General features: G+C 45.9%; 1 protein-coding gene across 16 annotated transcripts in view; it reads right to left on the bottom strand.

The window, feature by feature from the left end:
* Nucleotides 1–10,868, bottom strand: part of mask (multiple ankyrin repeats single KH domain) — a 61,007-nt gene that overhangs the window by 11,431 nt on the left and 38,708 nt on the right. For 9 of the 16 annotated variants that reach the window (XM_069501240.1, XM_069501242.1, XM_069501243.1 and 6 more), the window contains 15 exons: nt 9,825–9,962; nt 8,898–9,104; nt 8,473–8,642; nt 7,932–8,130; nt 7,470–7,691; nt 6,721–6,993; nt 5,995–6,163; nt 5,513–5,750; nt 4,821–4,953; nt 3,967–4,067; nt 3,481–3,706; nt 2,529–2,675; nt 1,756–1,875; nt 1,440–1,585; nt 292–453 (listed from right to left, as the gene is read on the bottom strand). In XM_069501240.1, coding sequence (XP_069357341.1) covers nt 292–453; nt 1,440–1,585; nt 1,756–1,875; nt 2,529–2,675; nt 3,481–3,706; nt 3,967–4,067; nt 4,821–4,953; nt 5,513–5,750; nt 5,995–6,163; nt 6,721–6,993; nt 7,470–7,691; nt 7,932–8,130; nt 8,473–8,642; nt 8,898–9,104; nt 9,825–9,962 — 2,651 coding nt within the window. The remainder of the gene's footprint in view (nt 1–291; nt 454–1,439; nt 1,586–1,755; nt 1,876–2,528; nt 2,676–3,480; nt 3,707–3,966; nt 4,068–4,820; nt 4,954–5,512; nt 5,751–5,994; nt 6,164–6,720; nt 6,994–7,469; nt 7,692–7,931; nt 8,131–8,472; nt 8,643–8,897; nt 9,105–9,824; nt 9,963–10,868) is intronic. The other 7 variants (XM_069501241.1, XM_069501248.1, XM_069501245.1 and 4 more) reach the window with 5 other exon arrangements.

The following is a 10,868-nucleotide window of genomic DNA, read 5'->3' as shown; positions in this document are numbered from 1 at the left end:
GTCCCTCTTATTTTAATTTTTTCAATTATTTCATACGTAATTAATTATTTTTTGATTGATCATGTGGTTTTCTGACACATTTAGATCTTTTCATAAAGAGAAGTGAAACTTTTAGATCTTTTCACAAAGGTGGGATACTTTATCATCTGTAAATGAAAAGAACTTGAATGAAACTTATTGTGCGTGTTCTCTGTCAGATTTAGATCTTTTCACAAAGATGGGATACTTTTTGATTTTGCATGTGTTGGTGGACTTATTTATTTATATATTATCATAATAGCAATAACTTACTGATGGGCGATGTGAATTTTTTTATTTTTGTCAGTGGGGTCCACAGTGTCGCAGTCCATATTGTGCCTACTGGACTCGAACACCTGGCTCTTACGCGAGCTGGTGCCGTGTTTGCTAACATTCGGTACACTGGGGGTGCCCTTGGCATCCTCCTCGGGTTTTCTGCAACAACGGTCACTGCTTTAGAGCGGTTGCAGGCTAGCGTTTTCTCTGTACAATTTACACTCGTTTTGGCATACGCGCTGCCACGCGCGCCATACTTCGTCGGTTAGCAAACATGGATGCAGTTTTTACTCGTGCTTCGATCTACCTATCAGATTTAAGCATTTCAACCAATTAGCAGTCGTTATTCAGAAAAGTGTAACACAGCATTTAGTTTTATTGTACAAACACCGCACAAGTCATCGTCATTCCGCCATACTGTTTTTGGCTAATGGTAATAATAAAAAGTAGCGTTACTAGTGTGGTATTGTTTGCTAACCGACGATTTAGCTCTTTAATACATCGACCGCGCGTGTAGCAATATTGATCTCGACGAGCTTACAAACGCATCTACGCTCGTACGAGATGCGCGTGTGACAAAACACACGCGCGCGTTCGTGCACTTAAACGTGCGTATACTCGCAAAAAAAACGCAGATCTGAAACTGCTCTTAGCCCCCACCACTTATCGTACACCGTTACTACTACAGGAAATGCAAATAAAAAATAGAATCAAGCGTTACGTTATAAAAAAAATACAAATTCATGCAAACAATGGACTGGACCGTGCCCCGGGCCAAGACGAACCAAAGCACGAGGCACCCTTCCTTTTCTGGAAGCGTTTCGTCGTATTTTTGAACCGTCGTAGCTTCGGTCAGGATGACGCTAGAAAGCTGAAATGTTCCGGATAATACGTCCTGGCAGACTCAAACAAGCCAAGTATCAATTATCCAGCTTTTATGGTGTCAGATTTATTGACATCGCTAATTTCGGATTCCGCTATGGGCCTCGGCGCTTAGTTGTCTTGCAGGGCGAGGGGTTATGCTGTACAGGTACGTTTCGTCGGTCTCAACGACAGAGACAGCGCTCTACGAAACCGTCGTCTCATTCTAAAGTTCGATGTGCAATATTTTTTGCCGGGAACTCTAGCAGTAAGTATGAACTCACTTGTCCTTCTTCTCGTTGGTTCGCCTCTCGGGCGCGAGCGGCTTGGCGGGCGTGGCGGGCGGTGAGCTGGGGGCTACGTTTTCCTTCTCTTGTTTCTTGTCAGGTTTGCTCGTGCTCTCTGGTTTAGTTTCTATTTTGGGTTTGGCCTGTTAACAAAATTAAAAATAATAATTTATTCACATCAACAAATACAAAGAGACTACGATTGAGAGCTATATTTAAAGAATACTTCGGCTTGGCCGGCTTCGGCCGGGGGATACGTAAAAGCATTTCCCAGGGATAAAAAAAGAGGGAACTGCAATACTCAATGACTTACTTTGTCGGGCTGCTTCTTGGGCGGCGGCGGGGGCGGCGCGGCCTTCTCCTCTTTCTTCTTTTTCTTGCACTTGGCACTCAGCGCGGGCGGCGCCTTCACGTCCGACGACGAACAGGATCCCTGCAGATACAACCGAACTATATTACTGACGAAACAACCACAAGGGGAAAAACCAACCAACGAAAACCTTGCCCGAAAAGAGAAGCGTTGGCACACTCCCCTCCCACTAGGTGCATAGACGACACCAAACGAGTCGCAGGGGGCTGTTAGATCCAGGCGGTGTAAGACCGCGACCGCGTTAACCCTTCTGTTTAAAAAAATACCAGTAGTCTTAAGAGCACAACAGCTTATAATCCTGCCTAAAATGGCTCCTCCCTTGTCTAGAAGATGTCTATCCGCTCTCGACTTGATGTACTTACCTATATTAAAAGTGGAGGGTAAAACTGATGTCGGAAGCGCGTTCGAATTGAAAACGAGGAAGCAAATCGCTTCGTACGTGTCTGTAAATTTTCGAATATGTACGGGTGCAGACCTTTACGATGCTTTGCGGTATGATAGTAGAAAGATGGAGCAGGAACCAGTTGAAAAAGTTCTTCAACACTCCGAAATGTACCCTGTAGAATACTGTAGTGGAGTGTAACATACCTGGCGACAGGCTCGTCATCTCCCTTGCCGCCCTCGGAGCACTCCTGGAGCCTTAGCACATTACGTGGAGTTTTTCATTTAGGGCCTTAACACCATGCAGTAACCCTCCGTAGTGTAGTGGAATGTACCTGCGAGTTGGCGTCGATGCCAGAGTCGCCCTCCTCCCTGGCGACGGGCTCGTCGTCCCCCTCGCCGCCCTCGGAGCACTCCCCCAGAGCCTTATCGCAGTACAGGGAGTTTTTTTCATTCTCAGCCTGGAGTTTACGCCTTTCCTCCTGTAGGGATGATACGACATTACACTATCCATATGAATCAATACTTATGCTTATCTAGAAACTTATATAATAAAGAAAGTGCGAATTTTATGATGATAAGTTAAAACTGTGCATTTTTCGGCGACACGTTACTTTTGTTGAAGGATCGTGGCGTTTTAGAAAGAATAAAAATTTCAGAAAGCACCCTGCAATATCTTTCTTCCAGGCGTCCAATTATTTGTCCTTTGCGTTTTAATAAAAAAATATATATGTATGGAATGCAAAGTCATTCACTTTCTATTCCATGTTCTTCTTCATTTTCTTCCATTTTTTATGTAAAATCTTTTCAGTTCTAGTAATCCTACTAATATTATAAATGTGAAAGTGTGGATGTTTGTGAGTAACAAACATCACGCAAAATTTGGAATGGAGATAGATTATACCCTGGATTAACACATAGACTACTTTTTATCCCAGAAAATCAAAGAGTTCCCGCGGGATTTTGAAAAATGTAAATCCACGCGGACGAAGTCGCGGGTAACATCTAGTAGAAATATATTTAGGAGGAACATACTTCACTGACCTTCATGATCTTCTCTTTGTGGTCGCGGCGCGGCGGCCTGGCACCTGGCACCAAACCTCTTCAGGCAGGATTTTAGAGTTTAAACAAATTATAACATTTAGAGATAGCGACGTAGGTACTTCAGTTACCAGTTTCTTTATTCTCTGGCGGCGTTTGCTCTTCTCGACAGTGTTCGACGTCTAATTCTTCAATAAATATTTTAGCGTTTAATAATAATAGTAATAAATTTGGAATGCAACATACTTCACTCACCTTCTTCTCTATCTTCTTCTTCTTCTTGCGCTCGCGGCGGCGCGCGGCGGCCAGGCGGCGGCTCTCCTCGCGACAGCGCTCGGCGTCCAGCTCCTCGAGAAGGATGGTGGCGTTCTGGTTGGCGCGCGCGGCCTGCGTCTCCTTGGCCGCGCGGATCACGCGCACGCACTCCTGGCACTTGTCGGACAGTTCCTTATCTGATATGGTGCATATATACCTGCCAATCGACATTTTAATACAAACACTGATATTGCAAAGTAGCCGAGGAAGTGTGCTTTAAATCTTCTGCAGCCAAATTTTTAATCAGACGAAGTAAACTGACATTTCCTGTGTTGCCAGTTTCAGGGAAATAGTGTTGAAATTCTCGAGAATCTGCTGTCTCCTAAAGATCAATGTGCATCACTTTTGGCTGCGTACTGTATATGCGTACTCTTGAGGTTGAATTCTCTGTGCCTATAATAAAGATAAATTACTAACCTATTCATTTCCTGATCGGAGGGGAACTGCTGTACGACGCCGACCATCCACTTGACTACTTTGGTGTGGCCCTTCCGAAAAGCGGCCATGAGGCAAGATACCTGCAAACAAATTCCATAAATTTTCTGACTATGCCAATCACCGAATGTGTAGTCAATTAAACAATCTGTTTAGGCAGTTAAAAAAAAAAAAAACAGTCATCGTTTCATTTTTTCCTATATGAAGTCATTTTTGTAGTTTCTTGGTCATTACGAAAATGACATCCATTTTCAGATCTGAGATGGCTAAAATGGCTTTTTATATTAGAATAATAAAAGTGGCTTCGCTTTTGGATTAATTTAATTCGTTCTAAGTTTTGTTGTGGTAATCAAATAAAAATTATTATAAATGCGAAAGTGTGTTTGTTTGTTGGTTTATTGGTTTGTCCTTCAATCACGTCGCAACGGATTGACGTGATTTTTTGCATGGGTATAGATAAAGACCTGGAGAATGACATAGGCTACTTTTTATCCCGGAAAATCAAAGAGTTTCCACGGGATTTATGAAAAACTAATTCCACGCGGACGACGTCGCGGGCATCAGCTAGTCAAATAAAAAAGTTTTCTTTCTTTCTAACCACCTATTTATTCAGGTGGAATAACTATACAATGAAATCTAGACTTCAGTTTCTATGCATCATGTATGGTATTTTTGAACTTATAACAAGTAAATCGAAACGAAGCGGCGCTTATCATTCCATCTCATTAACGCACTTTGCACAGATCTACTGTGTGAGCGAGATCGAATGATTAGCGCTTCCCTTTTCGATATATTTCTTGGCACGCATCATACTACTAAAACCACTGGTTTGTTACCTTTCTATTGTCTTGGGAGTCGATGTCTGCGCCGGCGGCGTAAAGCATCTCGACCACCGCGAGGTGCCCACCGTTCGCCGCCAGCCACAGGGGGGAGTTGCCTTTTTTATTCTTCACCTCTACTGCTGCTCGCCTGGTATAACAATAAAATGTTAAATAAGTAATGTGTCAGAATAACTTTTGATGGTCTCAAAAGTTATTCGGACTCATTACTTACGTGCTTCCACCTAGACAAAACATTAATTTTCAAGTCTTTATCGTGTGAAATACCTGACAACAGGCGAGAGTATTTAGGAATGTGACTTGAATTGAGGAATGTTCAGGAATGTAAGAATGAGTTGAGAAATCTTTAGTAATATGAAGATGAGATGAGGAATCTTAGGATGCCAGTAAGGATAACTTGAAGAACCTTCAGGAATGTGAGGATGAGTCGAGGAATGTTCAGGTATGCGAGAATGGTCCACGAATCTTCAGGAATGTGTCGATAAATCGAATCTTCAACAATGTGAGGATGAGTTGAGGAATCTTCCGGAACTTCACGATGAGTTGAGAAATCTTTAAGATGTGTAGAAAGAAATAATATGTTTTTATGGTTATTGATAAAGCAACATTAAAATTTTAAACAGGATGCGTTAACGTTGGACGTGGTGCTTCCCAGGGGGATACTTTCACGAATGAAGACAGTCACTCACCTCTGCAGCAGTAGCTCGACGAACTTGGTGTGTCCCTTGTCGGCGGCTATGGTGAGGGCAGTGTCTCGCGAGGAAGGCACGGGCGGCGCGTTGACGTCGGCGCCCTTGTCCAGCAGCACGCGGCCCACTTCCACGTAGCCCCCGCTGGCCGCTTCCATGAGGGGGGTGAGGCCGGTCTTCGCTCGGTGCTCCACGTTCGCTTTGCGGTCGAGGAGCAGGCTCACTACTTCGTGTCGACCTGAGGGGGAACGTACACATTGAGAAGGCAAAGATGGGGCAGGTCTTTTCAATTGGAAAAAAATCAACCTTATTATGCTATCAACTGGATAAGTTTGAACATGCTTTTTATAAATTCTGATACAAGTTTTTTAAGGTTGAAAATGCTTATTTTTATTCTGATACAAGTTAGCCTGGATGGAGCAGCCTATGATGGAAGCGGGTTTACTTGGAAGCAGGCGACTTGCTAGTGGTAGTTGGCCTACCTTGGAAGCAGGCGAGCGTGAGGGCGGTGTTGCGGTTGGTCTCTATCTGCGCGTTGATGTCGGAGCCGCAGTCCAGCAGCAGCCGCACGGCCGCCGTGTGACCGTTCATGGCCGCCAACATCAGGGGGGATATGCCTAGTTTGGAACCAGTGCGGGAGTTGATTTCCGCCTGGAACAAAATAAAACATTTTCATTTTACTACTATTATGGTTATAAGGACGTACGTTGTCACGTACGAACGGACTCATGCTCACACAACTTATTTTGGCAATGAGGCATTTTGCAATGCTCGTGGATGCGACCATACAAGCCGTAGTCAGAGTAAAGATAATGAGATAGCAAATTTGTAGAGCACTGTCTCTGTCGTTGAGACCGACAAAACGTCATATAGGTATGAGTGACAGAGACAACGCTCTACAAAGACGAAATGTCATTCTAAAGGCCGATGTACATTACTTTCGGCCGCGTACTGTACGTACAGAGGTTCTACGAAGCTGTCTAGAGTCTAGACAGAGCAATCGTGCTGTACGTGTGGAACGAAAGAGCGACGTGAACTCGCCTACGTAGTTGAGGACCTATCTTGAAGGGTCGCGTCTTCGTGTTCGTCTACCACGAGATCAAAGGCGTCCGGACTACCGTACCGTGTGTAATACTGTTCCGTGGTGTGACAGCGACGAGTCGAGCCAAGGATATAATATCTCGCAACATGAGAGCCTACGTCCTCACCTGATGGTGCAGCAGCAGGCGGATGATGTTGACGTAGCCGCCGGACGCGGCCAGCGACAGCGGCGTGTAGTCGGACACGTTGCGGTGCTCCTTGTTGGCGCCGCGGTTCAGGATCAGCTCCACCACCTCGAAGCGGCCGCCGCTGCACGCCAGCGACAGCGGAGTGTCCTTGGTGCGCTCCGACTGCGCCTCGATGTCCGCGCCGTGGTTGAGCAGGATCTCCACGATCTTCTCGTGGCCCGCCGTCGCCGCTAGGATTAGGGGGGTGAAGCCCTGCCGATCAAAAACACAAATTGTAGGTATCAAGGTCCGCGATCGATTACTATCGATTTTTCGGTATTTCAGATTATGGCAAAATTCAAGCGGACGAGACAGAACGCAAAGATGACCAACTGGGATAGAAATTATGAAGACGCTGCATTTGCCGAAGCAGCATGCCACGCATGAGCCGGGTTTACTTTTTAAAGCCCGAATCAATCAACAAGATAAATACGTTAGATGGGCAAGCATACACTATTCTTCCAGCGGTCAGAGCTGCTGACACTAGCCAGAACCCGCTTGCACGTACTATTTTATTTGTGCATCATAGATGTATGACACGTCGCGCTAGCGTGGTCCTGTAGTATATTGATCGCTTGACCACCAAGTGAACTAGTTATAGGCATCGGTTTTTCACTGGCTCACTTCTACACGCAGCTGCACATACGCACACCGCGAGACGATGCACTGTATATATTGAAGGTAGTCACCTTCTTGTCGCGGTGCTCGATGTCGGCGCCGCGCGACAGCAGCAGCTCGACGAGGTCCTCGTGGCCGCCGGTGCAGGCGAGCGTGAGCGCCGTGTCGTGGTTGGAGTCGGTCTCGCCGTCCACGTCCATGGCGGAGTAGGCGGCGGGCGCGGGCTGCGGCGGCGTGGCGTGCGCGCCGTACGCCTCCGCGCGCGTGCCGCGAGCGCCGCCGCCGAACCGACCCTGCGGCACACAAACCTTACTTCAACATTCATCCAAAAGTATTAGTGGCAAAGTTAACCCTTGACTGCAATCTTACCTAAGTCTGCAGTCTAAGGCAATTGCGGGCTAACTTGGAATATATGAAGGAAACATACAGTTGGTGTGGCTCATTTCACCAAAATATCAATCATCAATCAATAAATCACCCACTGCATTTAAGATCAGAACCGTTTTTTGTGATGCTATGGTATAATAAGTTACCTTTTTCTTGAGGTTGGCGTTGTTGGCATGGTGGTGTTGGTCCCTCTTGGCGTGCGGCTGCGCGGGCGGCGCGACGGGCGCGGGGGCAGGCGCGCCACCCGCGCCCGCCGCCGCTCCCGCACTCGCCGCCGCACCCGCACCCCCTGCCGCACCCGCACCCGCCGCCACGCCTCCCGCCGCCGGACCGAACGTTGACGATCTGAGGATAATTTTTTATGATGCATAAATTTTGAAAAAGGACTTTCCACATTTGTTCTATGTGTCAACTGGCATGTGGCAGTAGTTATAAAATAAAAATTAAAAATTAAAAAGAGGTTGCTCTTTTTAATTTTTTGCTGGTTCTTCTCGGTAGGAACGGCATTCGGAACCAGTGGTAAATTAAAACTACCGGACTATTCATAAGCACTTGTAAAAAGTTTACATGAATAAATACATTCTATTCTATTCTATTCTATAGACATAAAAAAGAACGATGTGATGTGATGATGTGCATCGGAGTCTCGACAGATAAATAGTCACGTAAACCAACAGTTTGCCATACCTGTAGTCATCATAAGGTAAGGTAGGCGGTGGCAGCGCAAAGTGCGGCTGCGGGTCGAGCGGCGCGGGCGCAGGCGCTGGCGCGGGGGTGAGCGTGGCGTCCACCCGCGCGTCTAGTAGCCCCGACGGCGATGGCGGCCGCGCCCGGTACTGGCATCCCGCACCGCCCTGCTAACAGTAGAAACAGTCTCACTATAATGGTCCTTCGAACCGGATATGTGGCTTGAAATAACTTAGTATGATACTTTGACTGTGGTATATTAATTGGACTGCAATCACCAGTCTTGAGTTTTTTATCTAGTGATTTGGTCTATACAAAAGTGTGGTGAAAATAACAAATAAAAATTGAAAAAATACAAGACAAAAATAATTTCACCAAATTAAAATTATTTAAGAGTAGCAATAATACCCATCTGTAGGGCTCACCGGTAGGTCGTGGTCGCGCGGCCAGTCAGCGGACAGCGCCTCTTCGGCGGCGGCGAGCAGGCGGCGCGCGTGCGCGTCGTCGTCCGCGTCGCCGCACAGCGCGTCGTCCACGCCCAGCCCCGCGTCATCCACCTCCGCACCTTCCGCCCCGTCCGCGCCCTCCGAGCACTTGCCCGACAGAATTTCGTGAGACTTTTGTTGCATAACCTGCACGTTATTCGTTATGTCCATAACCTGCACGTTACTCCATTCAAAAAAGAAACAAAGCTTCCTGTGGTTTACCTTTTTCAAAGATACGTAAGACTTTTGCCCGATAACCTACACATTATGCGTTTGTTTCCATAAACCTGCATGTCACTTCATTAAAAAAAAACGGTTTTTTTTTTCAGCTTATCCAGCAAGAAGGATCACAATCAAGTTTGGTTAAGGTCTTCACAGTTCAGACCCAGAATGTAGAATTCTTATAATGTAAAATTTGCAAAATATAGAAATAGCTACATAGTGATTGCTTTCTTTAGCTTTCTCTATGGCAATACGTGGACATTGCGCTGATCTGTATAAAGATAATGGTACTAACTTCTTTAGCATTTAAACTGCGGCGCGTGCGCAAACGGACTCCCTTGAAAAAGGACCCCGTATGGGTTCGAAACTAGTCGGGCTAACGTCGACTACACACGTGAGTACAGCCGGGACAGATATTATTTAGAATGGTACTAACTTCGTTGGAGTTCAATTAACGATGAGGCCCGCATAATTCAAAGTCACCTATAAAAGCCTCATTAAAACATGAGATTTAAGAAAAAAAAAAGGTTCTTAAGAATATTTTCAGTAAATTATTTTGTAATATTTTTAGTAAGTTTAGATAGATACACGTTGAATTTAGTTATTGTGACAAGAGAGTGGAATGGCGCATCGACTTGTACGTACCTGCAGCACTAGCGAGCGCAACTCGTTGGGCGGCAGAGCCACGAGCGAAGGCACTTCCCTCTGCAAGTACGCCAGCACCGCACCCAGCTCGCGCGCCTCCACCGACCCGCTCTCCTCTGCGCCGCCGCTCGCTGCCGTCTACAACATTATGGTACTGATGAATTCCGTGAATGTAACGCGGCGGGGCAGTCAAGGGGTCGTTGGCTACCTCACCACATACATGGAAGGGGAATTGTCCTAAATAGCGTACTAACTTGGGTTAGTATTGGAGTGAGTTATATAAATATACTAGCTTATGCTCGCGACTTCGTCCGCGTGGAGTACACAAATTTCAACCCCCTATTTCACCCCCTTAGAGATTGAATTTTCAAAAATCCTTTCTTAGCGGATGCCTACGTCATAATAGCTATCTGCATGCCAAATTTCAGCCCGATCCGTCCAGTAGTTTGAGCTGTGCGTTGATAGATCAGTCAGTCAGTCAGTCAGTCAGTCAGTCAGTCAGTCACCTTTTCCTTTTATATATTTAGATAAAAGGGTGACGGACTGTTTGACTGATCTATCAACGCAAAGCTCAAACTACTGAACGGATCGGGCTGATATCTGGCATGCAGATAGATATTATGACATAGGCATCCGCTAAGAAAGGATTTTTAAAAATTCAACCCCTAAGGGGGTGAAATAGGGGTTTGTTGTCGAAAAAGGAGGATGGAATGAGGTCAAAAAGCTCTTCAAAGTACTCCCCCATTACAAAGGCGATAGAACACGCATAGAGAGCTTACATCTCTGCGGTGCTCCAGGCTTTCCAATAAGCCGGTTAGTTTGGGATCGTCCACAAGTCGAATATCCCGCCTTTGGATTCGATCAAATGGAAGAAGCACTTATGAAATGCAATCTTAATTCCTGGATACATCCAAATCCATACTAATCCATACTAATATTATAAATGCGAAAGTGTGTCTGTATGTCTGTCTGTCTGCTAGCCTTACACGACCCATCCGTTCAACCGATTTTGACGAAATTTGATACAGAGATAGCTTGCATCCC

This window comes from Maniola hyperantus, chromosome 10, assembly GCF_902806685.2.
Source record: "Maniola hyperantus chromosome 10, iAphHyp1.2, whole genome shotgun sequence".
Taxonomy (NCBI): Eukaryota; Metazoa; Arthropoda; class Insecta; order Lepidoptera; family Nymphalidae; genus Maniola; species Maniola hyperantus.
Note: the sequence above shows the minus strand (reverse complement) of the source record. Positions and strands in the feature narration are given on the sequence as shown.